The sequence below is a fragment of the Benincasa hispida genome, chromosome 7 (assembly GCF_009727055.1).
Source record: "Benincasa hispida cultivar B227 chromosome 7, ASM972705v1, whole genome shotgun sequence".
Taxonomy (NCBI): Eukaryota; Viridiplantae; Streptophyta; class Magnoliopsida; order Cucurbitales; family Cucurbitaceae; genus Benincasa; species Benincasa hispida.
The window spans coordinates 39,909,192-39,932,274 of record NC_052355.1 but is presented as its reverse complement, the minus strand read 5'-3'; the positions used below and the strand labels follow the sequence as shown (position 1 = coordinate 39,932,274).

The 23,083-nt window shown below is 32.9% G+C and overlaps 2 protein-coding genes across 3 annotated transcripts; both read right to left on the bottom strand.

Moving 5' to 3' along the window:
- Positions 1–4,246: 4,246 nt before the first annotated feature.
- On the bottom strand, positions 4,247–12,081 carry LOC120081969 (zinc finger protein BRUTUS-like). 2 transcript variants are annotated; one of them, XM_039037154.1, is made up of 14 exons: positions 11,782–12,081; positions 11,476–11,685; positions 10,832–11,026; positions 10,379–10,746; positions 9,902–10,127; positions 8,784–8,952; positions 7,453–8,664; positions 7,109–7,283; positions 6,804–7,025; positions 6,589–6,726; positions 5,587–5,821; positions 5,422–5,481; positions 4,838–4,909; positions 4,247–4,723 (listed from the first exon to the last, which is right to left on the bottom strand). In XM_039037154.1, the coding sequence occupies exons 1-14, from the start codon at positions 12,079–12,081 to the stop codon at positions 4,589–4,591; spliced, it is 3,717 nt and encodes a 1,238-aa protein (XP_038893082.1). In that variant the 3' UTR covers positions 4,247–4,588. The 2 variants fall into 2 exon arrangements, with proteins under 2 accessions (XP_038893082.1, XP_038893083.1); XM_039037155.1 differs by lacking the exon at positions 11,782–12,081 and having other exon boundaries at positions 10,832–10,896; positions 10,976–11,026; positions 11,476–11,566.
- A 7,593-nt stretch (positions 12,082–19,674) lies between these two features.
- On the bottom strand, positions 19,675–22,577 carry LOC120082159 (probable leucine-rich repeat receptor-like protein kinase At1g68400). The gene is made up of 2 exons (XM_039037407.1): positions 21,083–22,577; positions 19,675–20,549 (listed from the first exon to the last, which is right to left on the bottom strand). Exons 1-2 carry the CDS (start codon positions 22,425–22,427, stop codon positions 19,879–19,881), a joined length of 2,016 nt encoding a protein of 671 aa, XP_038893335.1. The 5' UTR covers positions 22,428–22,577; the 3' UTR covers positions 19,675–19,878.
- Positions 22,578–23,083: the final 506 nt, after the last annotated feature.

Here is a 23,083-nt window from a genome sequence, read left to right as displayed (position 1 = left end):
ACAAACAAATATTTTTTAGTTCTAACTTGGTTAAGTTCACACTTCAAATGTGTAACAGCAATCATAAGTTTGTGATTGTCGGCCATCAGTTTCTCAATTCTTTCCTTCTAAACATCAAGGACTTTTTGATCATCCTGCTATTTAAGAAAAAGAGCTTGATAGAAAGGATTCGTAGACCCATGTGTGGTCGCATCGTGAACATTCTCTGCATACACATAATATTCAAAAATCTCATAAGATGAAGTGTCAGATGAGATGTGATTAACACAAGTCTTGACATCTTGCTCAGAGTCAGTGTTGTCTTTAGACTCATCATTGGATAGAGTTAAAACATAGATTTTACCCTACTTCTTCAAATAAATTAGGACATTCTGCTTGAAAATGACCATAACCTTCACTCTTTCTGCATTTGAATGGCCTTTCTTTTTGAAGATTTAAAGCACCTGACTTATCAGTCTCCTTCCTACTATTACTTTGAATTCTAACTTGTTTGAGAGGAAGTGAACCACCAGACTTATTATTTTTAGAATTGAAATTTCTAGGCTTATTTTCAAATCATTTGAGAATCGATTGAATTGTTTTGAAATTAATGAAAGAGATTCAGCAAGGAAATCCTCAGTCTCTCTGTCAGCATCATCATGTCCATCATCAACTGAGGATTAAAAAGCAATTCCTTTATTCTTCTTCTCGGGATTTCCATCCAAAGACATTTCAAAAGTTAGCAAGGAGTCAAATAGTTCATCAACGTTCAGAGATGATATGTCTTAAGCCTCCTCAATTGTAGTAACTTTCATATCAAATTTCTTAAGAATAGACCTAAGCACCTTCCGGACAAGTCTTTCTTTCGAAATTTTCTCTCTAAGAGCAAAAGACTCATTAGCAATATCCAGTAAGTGAACGTTGAATTCAACAATAGTCTCATCATCTTGCATTTTAAAATCCTCAAACTTTGAAGTCAACAATTGCAACCTTGACGTTTTGACTTTTGAAGTTCCTTCATGAGCAATGGAGAGGATATCCCACGCCTTTTTTGCAAAAACGCATGTATTAATTAGTTTGAATATATTTCGATCCATACCAATAAATATGCCATTTTAAGCACAAGAATTTTCCAATGATTCTTCATCTTCAGCTTCTATCCCCTGTAATTCTAGTTTTAAGATCTTCTTCCCATCATCAGTTTTAGTGGTTGAATGAGACCACCCAATAACCACAGCTTCCATGTTTTTTAATCAATTGACTTCAGAAAGGCCGTAATTCGAGCTTTCTAATAAGAATGGTTTGTTCCATCTAAAATAGAAGGACGAGTGGTGGAGCCACCTTCTTTGATTTTGTTCATGATCGAAACACCTGAGATAAAGATGACCCACTCTGATACCAAATGATAAACGCGATTGAATGACTCGTCACTCGAAATATAGATGTTAAACAGAAAGTATTGATAAGCACTGTAACAACAAAATACCAACAACAAGAAAACAAGTCGATTGTCAGGACAAATCACAATGATACACTATTTGATCACAAAGAATTACACCCTTCTGATAACCAACAAATGCGGCAACCCTTGAAGAATATTAGAATTCGCCTTAAAAAGGTTGTGGCCAAGGAAATAATGTCCAGAAAATATTTTCTTTTTTAAAAAAGATAAGATGTACCATAAAAAGCAAAATATCGACCAATATATTTCTTCAAAGATTTCCAGAACTAAGAAATAAAAATATTATGCATATAATTCCATATTAGGAAAATAAAAAAAAAATGTAGTAATTAGACATGTCTAAGGCATATGTTTAGGGCATTGTCGTGATAACTGCAAAAACTGCCAGAAATTGCCCTAGAAAATATAGAGACAATAAGCAAATCTCCAACAATATCCTCTCAATTTTTCAATTATAATTCGCACTATTGTTCAAAAAAATATTTTGAAATGTGGAGGAAGAAGTATTATTTATAGACTTAATTTTTACAAACTAAAAATAAAATAATTATGAAAAGAATCTAAATGACTTAGATTTTTTTTTATTCTGAAAAAAGACTCTAATTTTAAAGATTAATCAAATAAATGATTTATAAGAATATGTATTACTTGTGTTGTAATACTTTCTTAAAAAATCTCATAACAATTAAATACTTATTCACTAAGTAAGAATAACTTAATTGACATATGATATATATTAACGAATCTTGTAACGATTAGATACTTACAACTTGACTTTTATATAATATGTATTAGCAACCAACAGATGGTTCTTCAGAAAATCAAAAATAGAAAATTTGTTAATTCCTTTTATCATGCGTAAAAATGACAAAATACACATTGAATCAACTGCCTACTTTTTTGGTGACAATTATTGAATCAACCGTGTTAAACAATTTTTCTTGGTCCCATAAGTACTGCTTTTTTTTTTTTTTTTTTTTTTTAATATCATTTGTTTTTAAAATTTGTCCATGTAATTTTAAATCTCATTTCATGTAATTTTAAATGTTATTCCATTTCGATCTTGATAATTTTAAATGACCAATTTTTTCATTTGTTTTGAATTATCTTAAAATTAGTCATCTTGTAATTTGAAATTAATTTTTTTTATCGAATTTAGGCCATATTTTACCAAACTGTAACAAAAATTGGTGTAATCAAAATGAGATTTCGATGGATGAATCATACTAGGCCTAAATCGCAAACACAATTGAATTGCTTTTGATAACATTTACCTAGAATTAAGAATCGGTAACATTTTACAGTTACTATTATTATTTGACCCTAATAGTAACAGTAATGGTAACGATAATAGTAATGGTAACAATAAGGATAACAATAAATGTGACAAATTCATAATTTTCATACTGTTATAATAATAATATCTGTAACGATAATGATAACGGTAAAGGTAATAAATCCCGCGTAATTTTCAATCGCAATCAAATTGAACATTTTTTATTCCTCAATCAAATTATACAATTTGATTATAAATTTCAAGGCGGACCTTAAATCTCATTAAGATTATGGAAAATAGGTAATAATATCAACTAGGGTCCACTTTTTTCATTACCATTAATGAATTACTTTTCAACTGGTGTAAACATGGCCTTAGTTAAATAATAACAATAACTTTCATTTAGATAAAAACTAATCAAAACATTTTTCAAAGAAAAATTAACATTTAAATGAATAAAAACAACTAATTCAAAGATTTATTAGAAGTACATTGACTAAGGACCAAATTTATATTTTAACTTTTTTTTGTTTTATTTTCTTAGGTTTAATTTGTAACTTTCATCTCTTTAGCCTATGGAAGTAACATTGCAAGTTTTTAAAATAGTTTCAAATGGTAGTGATTATGATTCATGAATATCTTAATCCGTGGGGACAGTGCAATTAAAATATCACAAGAGCTGCATTAAATATTATTTTTCATGAAATTGGTAGACTTCACGTACTGAAATTAATACAAAATTTCTCTATGGTAAAATGCAATAAAGAACGTAATATAATGGCATCTATCAATAAATACAAAATGTCAACATATTTAGTCATTTTTTAAATAGTCCCTAATTTTCGATCCAAGTTCATCAAAAGTTCAATGAATTGAGAAGTGGAAGCATAAAACTATGACCTTCATCTTTAAATGTAAAGCAATTATGGAAAGCAAAGTAAGAAGCTTTACTTTTTCAAAAAAGGGATCTGCTTATCAGTTTTTTATTTCACAAAAGGGAAGGCTACAGAAGGCTTCTCTTTTTGCAAAACTTGTAAAGTAGTAATAATGATAGAACCAAACTTAGATGTTACCAAAGCAGCAATAAAACCAAATTATTGTGTGGAATGGATGACAAAGTATTCATCATTAGAAACAGTCTTAGCTATTCCCAAGGAAGCAACTTATGTTTTTCCTAATTATATGTAGTACCAATTCCTAATCATCCCTTAAATAAAGGAAGAAATAGGTAAAATCGTCACAAAAGAGAAAGTTAAAACATCATTTCGTTTTTATACTTTGAGTTTCATTCTATTTTAGTACTTTCAAATGCCCAATTTTCGTCTTTGTACAATTAATTTATTATTGATTGATGGTTTTTCAGGAAAAAAAAATGTTTCTAGTACTGCCAATGAAATATATCAATGGACTAAATTTTAGATTTATTAAAAGCACAAGAATTAAATTAAAGAACTAAAATGAAATAGGACAAAAATATATATATATATAAGAATCAAAATGGTATTTTAAATAAAGACAAGCAAAAGCCATGAAAGAAAGAGGCAAGAATTCTGCTTATGATTATGAGAAATTAATCCTATCAATCAGAACTAAAAATGTACATTTATCCATTTCATTCCCAATCATAATTCCTTGGATCCTTTCATTTTCCAGATTTCAACAGTAACCGACTCTGTTAGACTAGAAGAATCAGCAAGATCCTGAATTCCCTCAACACATTGGTCATGTTTGAATTTACGTTTATCTTTCCATCTTGGTACCTGAATTTTCTATTATGAAAACCGTAGAAAATGTCGTCCTTGTATCTTGCCATGACAATTTTAAGGGTGTGGTTAAAGAAACAAGTAGACAGCAAGAGGCACTGAAGCTTACTAATTCATTGTTAAGCAGGAACTTGAGCTAATCTTAATCACCTTGGTATTGTAAGATCCACAACTTCCACATTTATGGTAGAGCCAGTGGAAGCGCGCTTTCCCTTTCTTGGAGCAGTCGTTGCACAATATATCCTGAGAAATAGTCAGTCAGTAATAAGAACTTTAGAGAGGATGGAGGCTTTAACAGGTAAACAAGAAAGTGAAATAATGACTTTAAAAAGAGTAAGAAAAAAAAGTGATGTTTACCTGACAGCGTTCCCTGTATTCTTCAGGAAGTACCTCCAAGGCCAGTAAAGCGTCAAGCATTCCAAAGTATACCTGTATAACATAACATGCATGATAAGTGTTTTCAGAGATGCATGTGACTGTTATCAATGCTCACTGATGCATCTCACTGGCTTCAAATAAGTTAAAATCGTGCAGAGAGAATCAATTTCCATTGGATGGATGCGGACAGTAAGTTGAAGAGCATAGCATCTCAAGAGAAAGAAATGATATAATGAAGCGTTTTTTATTTTCTTGACAAGAATTGTTAAGTCTTGTGGTTGAATCACAAAATCTCAGATCAGCTTGACTAATATGGAGATGAGCTTATTTAGGGCTACAAATAAAACTAATAATCAAACATGTCAGAAACATCATACTTCCTAATTAGGCATGCAAACACTTCAAACGTTACATATTGATTCATTTTTTAGACAGAATCAGTTTTTACAGATAATTATATCCAATTCAATTTCACAAGCTCGCGCAATTATAAATGCATCAATGAATCACACTTTAGAAAATGATGAATGTATCATGCGCTTGTAGGAGAGAAATTTTTATACCGTCATATCTCCCAAGGACTTGCTACATATTGGACATATGTAGTGGCTACAAGTGTAAGCCTGCATGATGTAACAAAAAAAATATAAAATTATCTACTGAAATAGTTTCTTCGATTTAACATTTTGCTGAAAGTTCATAATCAAATCAGAATCCAAGAAAAGGACCTGGAAACAAGCTGAATGCATGAAATGGCCACAAGGGAGAGCTCTAACACTTTCACTAGATGTGAACAAAAAATCACAGCAGATTGGGCAATTTGTTTCTAGGCCCCTCTCTTGGCACTTGTGATCAACCAACTTCATTGCCAAACAACAGTTGCATGTCATACAATGGAAAAAATCAGTACCAAGTCCCTTCCCTAGACGACATAAGTTGCAGAAAGGACAATGATAGACTTCCCTGAAATAACAAATAAGGAAATATCAAAGAACAAACTTCAACAGCTAAAAGATCTTGTTTTTCAATCTCATATATATATATTGTGTGTGTGAGAGAGAGAGAGAGACAGATTTAAATGGAGATGTTAGGATTCCAGTTATAAGAAAAACAAAATATAAGTACTGCAATATCAAAAGCAAAATTACATTTAATAGCTTTTCACGAGGGCAATCTATCTCTCAAAGTCCCTCTATTTAGAGCCTGATCACCTCTGGCTAATTATCCTTATGCCCTTACTAATATCCAATTGATATTCCCAATATATCCCAAATTCTTCCACAGAAGAGATTGAAGCTAATTATATGCCTTGCAATCTTTTAAAACATACAAGCAAGTAACAGGAGAAGAGTAACAAGAAAACCTAGCACTTCTTCGTCGATTTGAGCATGCTCAGAAATTTCAGGCACAAAAAGTAAAGAATTAATAATCTTTTCTCTGGTATTAAATCTTTTGTCTGTTTTTCGACTATCATAATTGTAGCAGACAATTGAAAACACGCTAAATATAGTTTTGAATAAAAATTTATACCCATGATGTTGATATCGATGTATAAGCAAACTGATAACAAAGTATCTTCTACAAGATTCAGAACCCATAATTCAGTTAACAATTTTAGTTCTATTGAATTCCTCTTTAATTTTCCCTTTAAATCCCATAATTGACCAGAATGATTATCTTGTCACTCAATGAGAAGCATGGTAGTGAGAATGCAGATGGTAGATGGGCACCTTTCATCGTCAAATACTTTGCAGATACCGCAGTAGTACTTTGCCATGGAGAGACCACCACAAGATGGTGTTGTGCAAACAGATCCAATAGGCTGAACTTTGAGGCAGCGCATACACATCATTTCAGTTGAAGCCTTCCTGGAAACAAATAAAAGATTGTAACTGCATCTTGGAATCTACAAACGACCAAGCAGATAAGATGTAGATGTAATTACCTGTCCATTGAATGATCACTGACTTTATCATGACAGAAACTACAAGTAAACAACTTGCCACAACACGTTGCAAGCAGTTTACAATTTCTTTTATAATGCTCACACCCACAAATTTGTTCCTCAGGATCACGAAATGATGGGGTACTTGCAATCAGATCTCTTGCATCTGAGGTTTCGCCTGTAGTAGCTTGGGGTAGCATTTGCTGAGAAGCTATCCAGCGACTAACATACCCCCGTTAAGCTATCAGAATAGTTAATTGCAGATTAATCTATATGTTCAGATAAAGTTACTAAAGTATAACAACCTGGTCATCAAGTTCTGAATAAGATAATCTTTTCTCCTAGGGTCAATGGTTGAATCCTGGGCAACCTTTCGTATTTCTGATTCAAGTTCATTTTCGTTCATCCTAAAAATCTCTTTCCATCCCGGCTTGAAAACCGAATCATTTTGTTGGTCACAGATGTCATGGGAATCAGAACCTGAAAAGTAAAATTAAAAAAGTAAACAAAAAACTCTAGTTTTTTCTTGTTCGTGTTATTAGGCAATAATTGACTTTCCAGTAAGCCAAACATAATTTATTCTAAAATTAATATTTGACTAATATAGAGGTAGAGCAGAGACTGACATCTGCTCAAGCTCAAAACAAACCTCCAGATAAATGAATGACAGATTCCACATGATGTGGAGATGTAGCAGGTCCTTCCCACCATTCATTTAGCCAGTCACTAAACATTGTGTTTCTGGTTGCCTGCTTCAATGTATCCATCATCTTATTTTGCTCGTCCTGTGTAAGTGCAGAAGTTACCCAAGGCAACATTGATTGAAGGACCTCAGCACCTGTAGTACCAATTATTCTACCAACAATTTTATCCTGTTCTTCCACAGAAAAATATGTATGGAACAACGGCAACAATTCTGATTCCTCACGGAAAATATGTTGACCAAGTGTTACTCTAATTGATCGGCACATGCCCTGGAGCTTTGTTGCCAGCTCAATATTCATTCTCACAGTATCACAACAATCAGAGGTATGAGACTCCATCCCACTTGAAGCGTTACACTTTTTCTTCCCTTTCAAGTCTCTGCGAATGTCTGTCAGCTTAGAAAGTGCACTAGAAATACCTTCAAATAGCTCTTCCTCCTGTTTGTGGTCTAATGTATAAGAGTGGCTCACATTATGAAGAGCTTCTTTTGATTCCAATGCCGGAAATACTATATCATCTTCTGCATTACTATGAGCTTTATATAGGCCCCACAACAGATAAAACCTACCGCAAAATTGCCTAAAGAAAGTATCATTGCAAGCACCAAGATTTACAGATTCATTATCCAAATACTCCAAGTCTTTGCTTATTGCTTTATGAAATTTAAATATGTTATCAATAGGTCGGGACTTAGAACCACTGCCACGAGAGATTGGATCAGTTTCCAGACTAAAAAGACTGGAGTTGAGAGAAGGAGCATAGAGACGAAAACACAAAGAACGCAGTGATTTCGCTGCTGCCATAGATCTCATTCCTAAATTATTGTCATGATCCACTCCTAACCCAGGGACACAAGGAGATTGTTTTACACGAGTCAAGTGAAGTTTTTTGCTTGGGTTTTTCGAAGGAAGACAGCCATTTAAGTCTCCATTACATACTGCGTTCCCACCCTTGGATGACCTGGCACACTCAGTTGCCAGATTGCATGAATGTTTTGCACTGGCAGAACAAAAGGAGGAGCATGATTCTTCATCTCCAGTCAATATCCGTTCAGGACAACGGTCGATAGCACTTGCAGAAAAACAAATGCTCCTGGGATGGCCTTTGCATGCCCAACCAGAAAATAGTGTAACGAGTGCATGATCCGACACTGGAGCTGCAAAATAAAGTGCTTGTAATTAAGACACTCGTGTATTAGTGGATACTTTGATTGATGACACAAATTTATCCTAAGAACAATCAATATATATCATACACTAAAAGTTAAAACTGGACCTGCCATTTGCATATTCTGAAGAAAAGATCTTGCTTCTTCTTCATTAAGTGTTTCTACTAACCAAGGTAAAACTCGTTCTATCCATTTCAGGGGCATTATGCATAAGCTGTGATACAGAAGTTCTCGCTGCCTTTGGGGTCCAAAATGCTTGCGAGCAAGTGGAAGAACCTAGATGTCCAATTTTATTTAGTTAAAAGGCTCGGTCCTTCATCAATGTTTTCAAGCAATAAATGCTGGACAAATACTAAAGAATAATGGAAAAAGTCAAGCAAATCTTTTACAATATTAAGATAAATGAATATACAGAATGTAGGCACAAAAGTCTCAAAACAGATAAACACATTAAGAGCATACTCAGACACCTAGTCTTGCATAATGATGGGAAAAGAAAGGGAAAATTCTGGAACTCCTCTGTTAAAATGACCAACAAAGATTCTATTAAGTAACCTTCAATCGAAGTGGTAGTCACATCATTTCTTTCTTCAAGAAGTATTATGTTATTTCCCTTTGCTTTTTTCTTGAGAACTCTAGTGTTCCATAACAAAATCATCGTTATCATGAGGTATAACCAGCTTTCTTGTAAGTCTTCAAAAGATTTGTCTATATATAATCGATGGAGTGATAGGATGATAATATGGTTAACACTCATTTGACCAAGTCCTCATGGGCAACACCTCTGACGTAATAAACAAATCCCTCGTCTGCTCTAGATGAGGCTCTCGTAGGAGCACACAAGTAGGAACTTGCACCCTCTTAGGAACCTTAGCTTGTAAAGACCCAAGCCAGGAGCTCATAAAGATGACATTGGGCTTGAACTTACTAGAAAACTATAAGATTTCAAATGAAACTTTCTTCCAACATAAATAAAGTTCAAATGAGAGCTATCAAAAAAAATGATGATAGTGATAAAAGTACAAGCAAGATTTAAAAGAATCAATATAATTAAGAAAATCTATCAAAGGAAGACAAATGTAACAAGGAACTAGGAAGGCAGTGATCTCCCAAAATGAAACACTGACAGAATAAAAATGCAAAAATAGGACATCTAATAAATATACCAGCAATGTAACAAGGAACTAGGAAGGCAGTGATCTAGTTACAGGTAACTGCCACTCACATGCATTTCCTCATCATGGAAGTGCTTCTGGATGGTCTTGATAATTTGATCGGCATGAGAACTTAACTTTTTATTAATTTCAGCAGAAGAATATTTAGCTTGATCAGCTTGGATACTTTCTATCAAGATCCTAAGCTTATCAAATTGAATCTCTTCTTCTGCATGCTGATCGGCAAAAGATAGTTCAGCATCTACAGCAGGGAATATAACTTTATCCTCAGCAATGCTGCACCAGAAAGAAAGGTGACGTTCACTTCATTAGTAGTAACATTTTTCTTTGTCTGCATTAAATGATCAGCCAATCTTTAAGAGTGCAAAACATGTGAAACAAGCGGTCTGTGAAAAATGAAGGGAAGTCAACTGAAGAAATTGTTTGTTGTAAAGAAAAATTCCATGAAGATGATTTTTCAAAATAAGTACATCGTTATACAAGGTAAGATTTAGTAAAGTAGAAAACACAGAGCTAGAATTTAGTACCAGTGGAAGATGCAGACTTCTGCAATAAACTGCAGCCTCTCCTTAAGTGCAGACAACTCAGAAAATTCAGAAAAATTTAGGTCCCTAGCTGCCTCAGCGATGCTATTTAGTTCTTTTTTTATAGCATTATGCCAATGTAATATTTCATTGATGGGGCAAGCATCTGAAACAGTAGAATAGGTAAAATTACTTTGCTCCACGTATTTCCTTTTACCAATTCTCGTTGATTCAGAAGTGTCATTCCCCTTCTCTGGCATACATATAAGATCATGGACCTGAAAGCCTAGACATTGAAACTCTAAACTGTCGTCATACGAACTTTGGTTGGCACGAGCCTTTCTTGCACCCTCCATCCAGGAAAATATTATCTTCACTTCAAACAAATTTAAATTAGCTCTCATTTCTTCGGAAAATTTCCTCTGAAATGATATTTAAACTAGACAAGGCTCTGACCTTCTGAAGAAGCTTTTGCTCAGGGATAATTTTGCTCAAGCATTTGCACATAATCTGATGCTCATCTGGAGATATAGAGGAAGAAAGCCACGGAAGAAAGACTTCCAGCATATTAATAGGTATACTACAAAGAAATTTCCATACCAGTGCTGCCTGTTCTTCAAAAGAAAACTTCTCGGTAAGTAATGGGAATACCTGCAAATTTGCAAAGAAGCTCATATTGTCAGCTGAAATACTTTTTTTACCGATTTAAATTTCAAACAACATGTCAAGCAATTTAATGGTCGTCTATACAGAGATGCTAAGTGTGAAGTTAACCCTGCCCTGCTGTCGAGATTTTTACTCCTATCCAGAATTTTATTTTCTTATATACTAAAGACCTTTATATTGGATCATAGTACTTTTTAGCTCTTCTATTTGGCTTCCACCATATATTCGTATCATCAGGCACGGAAGATTCTCACTGACGTAAATATTAAACACTTGATTATCCAAAACAGTTTGGCTCTTTAAACCTCCATAGGTAAGGGGGAATGAAAGAAGAAGTTTTAGCTCGTCCTTCCAAATTTCTTGTTCTTATATCCAATCAAAATACCTAGAATTAAAATTAGTTTAAGCTATCATAGTCACATCAAAACAATTACCTGTTCCTCTTCCTTGAACATATGTTGGCATATTGATATCTGAAGAGCTCTGACACGAGATGCCAACTCCCTCTTATAGCTCCCTTCTTCCCACGCATTTGAATTCAGAAGCTCGAACAATTGGCAAAACAGAACACTTTCACCTTCATGTTCAAGGAAATAAGTAGTAGCCACATTTTTCACTCGTAGATCTAGCGCCGGGAAGATGACCTACAATGTCAAATGCATTTGAGTTGAGGTTAGTATTTAACAAGGAAACGTGAAATCTAAACAAGAGAAAACTAAGAAACAGAAGAGAAAAGAAACCTCGTCCTCAGCGTTGCAGTGATGCTTATAAACAGCTCGAAGGAAGTGATAGCGCTGCAACAACGGCCGAATATCCCCAGCAGTTTGGTGGTTAGTAGCGAATTCGATGGCGTCGCGATGGAAGTGATCAAGCTCGGCACGTATAGCCTTGTGAAAGAAGAGAAAGATGAGAATAGGAGATTCCAAGGCGACGATTGTGGAAGATGATTCCATTGAGGAGTTCACCGGAGAAGCAGCAGCCATAGCGGCAACAGCTCCACAACCGTGGGTATTATGAATGGGCGTAATCGTGGTTAACATCAATGAGTTGAGATTCTGAGAGGATTGTTTGTATGGCCGTTTCTGCAGCTCCAAAAGCTATAAATTCAATGGGTAGCAACTTTGATGTGGTTTCGCCGTGGAATATTACGGTGGTTTGTTATCGTAGCAGAGGGAAAGGAAAGCGGAGGCTCGTAGTGGTGGTGTCCTACGTGTCAACCACTGACCAAAGATTTGCAGTTATGCGTCTCTAACCTCATCGTTCACGACAAATCTAAGTCCTTAATAATCTATCTAAAGCATCCACCAAACAAATAAAGGCTTGGCCTAACCAAAGTCCATGGATTATTCCGGTTATGGAGTAGTAAATATGCTATAAATTGGAATCATGACGATGTTCGCAGACTTGGAGTGCCGATTAAAAATAAAGGTATTTGAAAAAACATTGGCGCAGTGGATTTTGTTTCGTAAGTGGTGGTGTCGGCGGCGGCGGCGGCGGAAACCAATGAGCGACGGTGCGACCATCGGGTTGGTCATGCAAAAAAAGTAGAGAAGACGCGAGCCCAGCACGTTTCGTGCTTTATGCGGCCTTTTGGAGATTCGTATTCTGTTTGTTATAATTACATTTTGGTTAAATTATAAAACATGTTCTTTACATTTCGTATAAAAAATATGTTTGAAATTTAAAAAATACCCTCCAACTTTTAATAGATTTCAAAAATAGTCTTATCGTTAGTTTTAAATGAAAACGGTTAAAGTTTTATTTTAAAAATATCTATGAATTTTCAAAACATTTCAAAAATACCTTTAATTTAATAAAAGTTCAAAAATACCTCGATAGATAGTAATTGAACAAAAACCATTAATTTCTCGTGACAAAAATGACTTTAAAAATTAAAAATAATAATAATAATAAATGCTTCAATTAATTAATTTGTTTGAAATTTTCTTAATTTTGAAAAAACTAATTTTAAAATAAATTATATAGATATCTTCGTTCTTTTCATATATATACTCTCATATTTATTTTAATTTTTCAATTCTTAGCTTACACCAATTTTCTCAAAAACCAAAATTTTATGTTAAAACATAAAATACCACCAGATTTCACAAAATTCCAAAATCAAAATCTTTTCTTAAAATATACCAAAACAATAAAAAGTCAAATAAAAAAATATCAGCCTAAATCGTGTTGGTCTTTAGGAATTTAATATTTATTTTAGTTCTTAGATAGCTTTTCGAGCAAGGGGAGGCACAACATTGCACAAATGTTACAACACTTGTCCCTTGCGCCATTCATAGAGACAGTCTGCTAGGCAAGCGTTGTAATGTTGTCCAACAATGCCGCAACACTCTCCATTTGATACGCGTGCATGAAGACACACTCCTCCCAATTTGCGTCAGTATCACAGCGTTTTGGTATGTTTTGGTTGTTGAGAAAATTGATGTAGGCTAAGAATTGGAAAATTTAAAGAAATATGAGAGTACTTAAATAGTCAAATATTATTTGACTATTTATCGTTTTTGTATGTTTCAAGAGGATATTTAAATTTTAGAATTTTGTGAACTTTTGTGATATTTTATGTTTTAACTTAAAATTTTGTTTTTTTTATTTTGGTTGTTGAGAAAATTGGAGTAAACTAAAAATTGGAAAATCAAGAGAAATATAAGAGTATCTATTTGAAAAAAAAAAATAAGGATATCTATAATTTCAAATTAGTTCTTTTCAAATTTAAGAAAACTTCAAACAAATTGATCACTACGAGCATTTTTTATTTTTTTTAATTTTTTTTAAGTCATTTTTGTCACGAAGAATTAACGGTTTTTGTTCAATTACTACCGAATGAGATATTTTTTAACTTTTATAAAGTTAAAGATATTTTTTAAACATTTTGACAATTCAGGGGTATTTTGAAACAAAACTTTAACGGTTTCCATCTAAAACTAACGGCAGTGGTATTTTTTTATAACTTTCTTTTTAACATTTAAGAATATTTTTGAAACTTCAAGGATATTTTTTTAGAAAGTGTAAACTTCATGGACATTTTTGTATAATTTAACTTTACAATGTTAGTTTTCCCCTTCTTGTTAAGGTATTACACTTTATATTAATTTTTTGATATTGTTACTATTTGTTACTATTTAATAATGGAGTATTAAATTTAATAGGTTAACAAGAGCCCTAAAAAGTTTAAAAGGAGTGGTTGTCCACATTATATTATGAGAAGTTGATGAGGATTTACGAAGATACAATGGCAATAGGATCTTATGCTCATCAATAAAAAAAGTTCCATCTTATAATTCTGAAGATACAACTAAAACTATGAATGATGCTCCTACAAACAGTGAAGGTTTTGGTCAAAGTAGTATGAGCAAAACCAAAAGATTATGTTGATGAAGAATTAGATCAATGCTTAGAAATTTTAAATAACAGGAAGGATATTGTTAAATATAATGAATATTTGTGTCATTTTTTCAATTTTTAATTTATTATCTATTTGTGCCTCTTAGCCATGTTTCTTCTATTATTTGTCCTTCAATTGATTAGTGAAAAGTATATAGGTCATTTTTACTTTAGTTGATGGGGTGGTTACAATTAAAAATTTTGAACGAGTTCTGGCGTTTATTTATAATTAGATGAAATAATGTTATAAAATTAGTTTACTACTCGTTATATATAAACAAAAATAAAAAGTGATTGTCAAATCATTTTTTTCTCAATTAGGAAAAAAAACTGAAAAATTGAAAATATAAAACAGTTACCAAACAAGATGTTGTTTTTTGTTTTTCAAAAACAAAAAATAAAAATCAGTTACCAAACATATATGGTTTTTATGTTTAGAAAGTATAAATTTAAAAATAGAAATTAAAAAAAATCAAAAACCAAAAACCAAAATGGTTACCAAACAAAGTCTTAATTTTTTACTAAAATCATTTCATGTTTCATTTCACTGATGAATTTTAAAGGAATTTTTAATCCTTGTAATAAAAACAAAATAATTAACCTATCGAATTGTCTCATGATCCATATATAGTCCAAATATTCTAACCGTATACTTCAAATCTCAGAAGAAGGAAAAAAATAATAAATAAAAAATAAAAAACAAAAACAAAACGGAAAAATGTTGATCGCGGTGAATGTGTTTAAACTTTTAATTTTACATTTAAAAAATTATTAACTTAATTAAAAAATTCCGAACTTTACGGATTTATTAAACCAATATTATAAGTTTAACATCTTATTAGTTATACATTTTATTTTTTTTCTAATAAATTTGTTAATCTTTTTATTAAAAAAAAATCAAATATGTCAATAATCTATGAACCGTGGAATTGAAAGTTTTAATATATGTTTAGAGACTTTATTAGACACAAATTTTAGAAATTTATTACAAAAAATTTAAGTTTAAAAGATTATTAAGCACACAATTATAAATTTAAGAACTCGTTAAACATTTTCTAAAACTCAATAACCTATTATATACACCATTTGAAAAGTATGTATGGACTAAAAATTGTAGCCCCAGCCTTGATTATACATCATTCAAAAATCTAATTGTAATTACTTTCAATTTGATCTCTATTTAATAAAATATTGAGGTTAAAATTGAAACTCTCCAAAAGTTAGTAAAATTAATATACAACCCCTACCATTTTCAATTATGCTAAATATTACATATGAGTAAGAAACTATTTAATGAAAAATTTGAAAACAGAAATTTAAAAATAAGATATTAAATGAAAAACAGAGTTTATTTTAGATTTTCATATATGTGTTTGGTAGTAAAATTCAGAAATTGAATTCTAATCTAAACAATTGCAAACTAATTATAGTTACCTACTAAATATTAGTTGTCAATAAATTTTTGATAATTTATTTATGAACATGTTTTATGTTTAAAAAAAATTGTATAATTATTTTTTTGCAATATTATATAATTTATAGGGGGAAAAAATGAAATTTTGATATCTATGATTTGGAATAAGTTAAAATTTAAATCTTATGATTTATAATTAGAATTTAGTTTGATAAAAGTTTCCTAATAAATAGTCGCTATTGTAGAGGCTAATTAGAAGGATTTAACAAACTACACGAACTACCAAGAAACTCAATTCTAAATTTTAAAATCATATGTGCACTAACTTTTAACTTTATCCAAACCCTAGGAACCTTAGAATTTAACCCGATTTAATTTAAAATACATATTTTAATTTTTAAAAAAATAATAAATTGTGATTATAACATGACATACTATGTTTCATATTTTTATCTTTATTTACTATAATTATGCATTTTAAATTTTAAAATTCATATTCTGAATACAACGAAAAAACAAGAATATTGTTTTCAGAATTTGCACCGTTCAGATCACTGAACCCGAAAACGATTTTCAAAAACAAAGTTTGGATTATCTGCCAAATAATAAATATATATTCGTTGAATTTAATAAATCTGAAAACATAAAACAAAATCGGATTGCAAACCAAACAAACTCTAATCAATTTGGAACAAGCATATAATTCAAAGACAATTTGTAGTTGCTTTAAACATAATTAATAAAGTAAACTTTTATTAAGTTATTATTTTACGTAAGATTGAAGATTTGATTTCATTCTATTCACTTTCATTAAACTCGATATATAAGTTGTAAATGAGGTAATGTTAAAACTAATTTGTTGGGTTAAGTACATGGATATATAAAAGACCCATCAATTAATAATCTATATAAAGTTTTATTTTAAAATGAAAGTTAAAAAATATAAACGTGTGTTAGAAACTTAGAAAAACATCCTCAACGCCCATGCAGTATTGGAAAAAAGCCCATGCCATTTTCTTTTGTGTCCCATTTATTTATTTTATTATTTTTTGATTTTCCATTTAATATTTTGCATATTTTACATTTGCTAATCTAAAATTTAATGATTAATAATGAGTAAACTACACATTTTCTCCACTCGGATTTGTATATAATTGGCCTAGAGACGTGGCGAATCTTGACTGAAATATGCGCAATTTCATTTCATCTTAAATAATTGAAAAAATATGGCATGTTGGAATTAAATAAATGAAATTAGGAATCTAAAAGTATAAATACTATAAATTAATTAGTGGGTTATCAATTGAGATAACACAATCTGATTTTGTTGAATAAGAAATTATTTGGAGCATAACATAAGTTATGAGTACTTTGGTTCTAAGCTAATGTTGAATTTAGTTTTTAATAATTATGTGCAATACCAAACTAACCTAAACTACCTCCTTTGAACAAGTTATATGAGACCTCACTATTTTAAACAAATTAATTTGTGACTGATTATGTGCATGATACACCATACATCAATTTATATGGCGAGTAAATATCATATACGTTGTATTAGAAAAATAAAAGATAGGGATTATAATGTTGGTATCAAATGTGGAGACAAAATATTTCAACTGATATGAATTTGTACGATAGACTTCTATTTTATAATGTATACCATTAATAGAAAAATGTCAATAAAATATATGTTGGACAATATAATTTAAAATGTCTCTCCAGTGAATGAGTTATTTGTATGAGGGAAAAATTTTAGGCCCCATTTTGTAACTATTCGGATTTTTTGTTTTTGTTTTTTAAAATTAAATCTATTTAATCCACATTTTTTACAATGATTTACATCTTTCTTAAGTACAATGGTTGAATCATTAACCAAATTCCAAAAACAACTTTTGGAAATCTATTTTTTTTAGTTTTCAAAATTTGGCTTGGTTTTTTAAACCATTGGTGAAAAGTAAATAACAAAAGAAGAAATCTAAAGATAGAACTAATATCTATAGACTTAAGCTTCAAAAACAAAAACAAAAAAAAATGGTTATCAAACAGGACCTAAATTATGAAAAATATTCATGAACTTTGTATACTATTTTGAAAATATCTCAAACTTTCAAACTTTCTGATAATGTTCTTAAACTTTCAAAAATATCTCTTACGGTTAGTTTTGAATGAAAATGGTGAGTATTTTGTTTAAAAAATAATCACGAATTTTTAACACCCTTAACTATAAAAAACAAGTTAAAAAATATTGCCTCATTTCAAAAATACCTTTCAAAAGTTTGATTAACACCCTTAATCATTCACACAGAAAAGTAAAATATCCTTGCCGTTGGTAATGACAAACTTTCATCTACACCTTAGGATCACCTTTTTATTGTTGCTTAATTATACCGACAATGTAGACATATTATTGTTTTAAATACTTTTACAATAATTTAATAATTATTTCTTTTGTATTATAAAATATTAGAAGAAGTCATTATTATAGTATATAATATCCAACCAAATATTTTTCAATTATAATAAAGATATATAATAAGAAAATAAAAGTTCATTAGGTAAATTTTGTTATCATCAAATTTGTAACAACATGATATTTTACTTTTAAATTTATGAATGTGAAAATAATAATATTATTGTGATTCATTACAAGAATTTTGAAGTATTTCTCTATTTTTTATTGAAATAATAATTATGAACATTCCAATTTCTTTCACTATGTGGATTACTTTTATCATTTTCTTATATGCTTGTGTAATATTTTATATAGACCTCTTACGATTTTTGTTTTTTGTTTTTTTTTCAGACTCTAAAAATAAAAGAGATGTGATTCAGGAAAATTATCCTAAGACTAATAACTACCTCTCACTCTTACTATAGTAAATACTACTTTGTATTCTCCAATTATTTCAAAATCTTAATTTGTTACCGTTTTTACTATTTTACATTCGATCATTTTTTTATTCATTGTTACAGTGCTTATTATTTTATTTTCAAACTAAAATAGTTTACATCTCAAATACATATTATTATAACCCAAACTAAAATAACCTATATCCACACACATTATTATAACCCAACTATAATAACCTAGAGCTATAATAATGAATTCCTTATTCCAAATGCCCTTATAAAGTAACAAAAGTTGAAGATTATCTCATACAACCAAAGTTTGAGTAGATGCATATTTTTAGAGTATAAAATCGAGAGTTTTAAAGTTGGTCAAGGGAGGTTGCAGATTTTTAGGAAATCTATTCTAATAAGCTAGAAATTACGTGATTTTGCTCATAGAAGTAATTAATTAATTATTTTTTTTAAAAAAAGAAATGATTCTTTAAAAATTAATATACAAGTAGAATTGCTGCAAAATCACTTATACTCACTCAAAAATCAATCCCAAACGGGCTTTAAATACAATTCATGGCCTATTTAGAATAACTAATGCATGCCCAAAAAGTTTACATTCAAACCAAATTGGCCCTTAAAATCTTTACTCTCAAATAATCAATTTAAATTGAAACTATGAGCTTGAAATTTACTCGCACACATTCATCATTGAACTCCCACAGTCAACTTTTGGTAGTAGAGAATGTTTGAAAGAGTCAATTTTTGGGCCATCTCTTCGGATCGGCCCTAAACCACCCCCAATACGAAGAGTAGTTAACAAAGCTCCACAACCCACAAATATGTTCGGCCCCTTCTTCTTTCATTTTTCTCCTCTGCCATTTACCATGACAGTCAATCAAACTCAGGAATCTTCATCATTCTCTCCTCTTTTAAACATTTTCATTACAATTACAAAATAACTCCGACTGCGGATTCATATTTATGCTTCTTTAATCAAAGTTAATTCTGATTATTTCCCAACTAAAACATGATTTTAGAGAACCTATTTGAATGGAGTCTGATTCTGAATACACTATGCCTAGAAACCAAAGCAAAAATGAAACTAAAAGGCCATAAAAATGTACAATACACACTCTACTATTCCTAATAACAAATTAAACATTCTCTCCGTCGTTTACTGACTAGCTCCTCCACCGCAAGTGCCCTCCGACACCGACGGTGATTCCGTCACCGAGTCAGACCCCTCATGGAATGGCGACACCTCCACCCCACGGAGCTCGTCGATCATCTTCACCACATGGTTCATCTTCGGCCGTTGATCTGGCAAAGCCGATGTACAAGCCAACGCGATCTGCAGAAGCCCCACCATTTCCTCTTCAATGTCTTTGTATCTCATCAGCTCCAAATCAAAAACCTCCGCCGTCCACTCCTCTCGCACCACCGATTGAACCCATCGTGGCAAATCCAACACGCTACCGTATCCACCGCCTCCCGGCCCGCCATTTTCCACAACGGAGGGGCACTTTCCGGTCAGCAACTCAAGGAGAAGAACCCCAAACGAATACACGTCGGATTTCTGTGTCAGTTTCCGGCCCTCACCGCACTCCGGCGCTCGGTAGCCATTGGATCGAGGAGTGGAAGGGGGAGTGAAAAGTGACAGTCCGAAATCAGAGACTCGAGCATTTCCCGATTGGTCCAAAAGAACGTTGGTGGATTTAATATTGCCATGTGCGAGCTTGAGGGACTTGCAGGAATTGTGAATGAAAGCCAATCCTCTAGCGGCTCCGGCGGCAATCTTCAACCTCGTCGTCCAATCCAACGGCGTCCGTCCAGGGCCTCTGTTCCCTGTCCAACAGTCAAAAAAATCATTACTATTCAACGGACAAATGAGCAGACCACTACAAACAATCGATGGGGGCTATCTCCATCTTCTACTTTTGGGTCATTTTCAAGGAAAACAAACGAAATCAAACAATTTAAATAAAGGGGAGACTGAGAGCAGATAAAGTAAAGACAGAATTATTTATTTGGTAGGGCATGGCACTCTGTTCCTCCATCAGTGAACAGTAAAAATCTAAAAATCCCCATTCCAAAATCGCAGATAAGCTGCTACTAATGCAACACTTTCGATACGGCCATAAATATTGCTTCCTTGTCTGGGAATTGTCGCCCGCTTGGTCTTTCTTTCTACAAAATTATTAGCCCTAGAAAATAAAATCCATGTCTGTTTGACCATCTTCAGAGGTTCAACAATGGCGGAACTACATTCTTAGACTATGAACAGAAATGGTTTAATAAAAATTAAATTGCACAATGGAAAGAAACCCAGCAGAATAAAAGGCAAAATAATGATGGGTTTAAATGAAAAATTAGAGTACCGTGAAGAAGCCAGAACAAGCTGCCATTGGGCATGTAATCATATACCAATAACTTCTCCTCTCTCGCAAAATAGTAAGCTCTCAAGCTTACAATATTCGCATGTCTCAACCTTCCCAATACTTCCATGTGCTGCTCAAACTCTCGTTTCCCTCCAACCTGCGCATCTTTCAGCCGTTTCACCGCCACCACATTGCCGTCGTCGAGAATCGCCTTGTACGAAGTTCCGAACCCACCTTTACCGAGCATTTCCGCGGAGGCTCGAAGCAAATCTTCGAGCTCGAACCTTTTTACTCCCTCGAAGAACACCATTCGGCCTCTCTCAGTTCCGGCCTGAGCCGGATATGGACTAGAAGAGTAAACAATCTTCTCGCTCTCCAGAAGCTTCGAGCCCTTCCCGTCTCGGGCTTTGTCAGCAGAGTTTTTCCAGAAATAACAGTAGAGAAGTAGCGATACCAACGCTAACACCAAAACGTCACCGAGAATTATGGCGATTAGGGCTAGAGAACCTATCTTTCCCGTGCCGTGGTGGTGGGTATTTTCCGGCTTTGTTTCGGCTGCAACTCCGGGAAGGGAAGTCGGAGAAGATGAAACCGTGAGGTTCCGCGGCGGTGTAATGGGCGAGGCAATTGCTCCTTCGGATCCGGGTTCCGTCGGGTTACTGACAATGCCCTTGCAGCTCTGAAGAGGAGATCCACACAAACCCATGTTCTGGCCGAAAGATGACTCAGGAAATACCGACAACGATTTGGGGATTTCACCGGAGAGACGGTTTGCTGAAATATTAAAGTCCTGAAGATTCGGCAGGTTCAGTTCCAAAATGGGACCAGAAAACCGGTTATCTTCGAGGCGGAGAGTGAGAAGATGAGTCAAACGGTTAACAGAAGCCGGTATCTCTCCGGTCAGGTTATTGTGAGAGAGATCGAGACGGTAAAGCCTGAAGAGGGACAAAAAAGAAGCCGGGAAGTCACCGGAAAATGCATTGTACGAAAGAAACACAAGTTTGAGAGCTTTGAAGTTGGAGAGATCGGGAATGGGACCAGAGAGACGGTTCCGCTTGAGGCTCAGCACTCGTAACTGAGTCAAAGCAGTAAGAGGTCCGATAGAGCCTGTAAGATCAAGATTCTCAAGAACCAACCTCGAGACCCTGTTTCTGAGGCAAGAAACTCCATCCCAAGCACATGGGTTAGAGGTAGAGTTCCATGTAGTGAGCTTATTCCCTTTATCAGACGCTGCTTTGAACGCCATTAAAGCGTCTAAATCTAGGTTCGAAGAGGCATAAAGACATGTAAAGTGGAGTAAACAGACATATAGAGCTAAATGCGACAGCAGAGTAGACGCCGCCATTGTTGCTCTGAAAGAAAACTCTGAGAGAGAGAGAGAGAATGGGAAGAAGAAAGGGGTTTAGACGTGTATTAGAAGAAGAGTAAGGGAGATGTAATTAATAGAAAGTAAAGGGGCAACAATGCAATAAATTTTTCTTTCCTTTTACCGGTGAGCGAGCCGGACCCTTGGAGTATGAGGAACTGAAAAAGCTTGTAACGTGTACTGTATTAACTGGGAGATAAATTTTATACGAAATGACAGCAACACCCCTCCCCAAAAAATTACCGTTGGTTTAAAACTGATTGTTTTAAACGGGAAGAAGGTATTAATAGTGGTGGAAAAACCATGCGATAATTTAGCTCAATTATGCTCGGACTGACATTAGAGTTGCATCGTGAACTAATCCTTTAATTTATTCATGTGTTGTAATGTATAACATTCTTCAATTTTTATTTTTATTTTTTTTTTGTAAGGATAGAGAAATTATTCAAAGTGGCTGAAATAATCTAACCATATGGTTTTATCTTTTATGTCATTGGATGTAGGAGGAAGACACTAAAAAATAAGCTGAATTACAATTTTAATTTCTGATATGTCAAGGTTGTGTCTAATCACTTTTAATTTTAAATAGTGTAATATCTTCCAAACTTCACTTCTACATTTAATAAATTTACAAT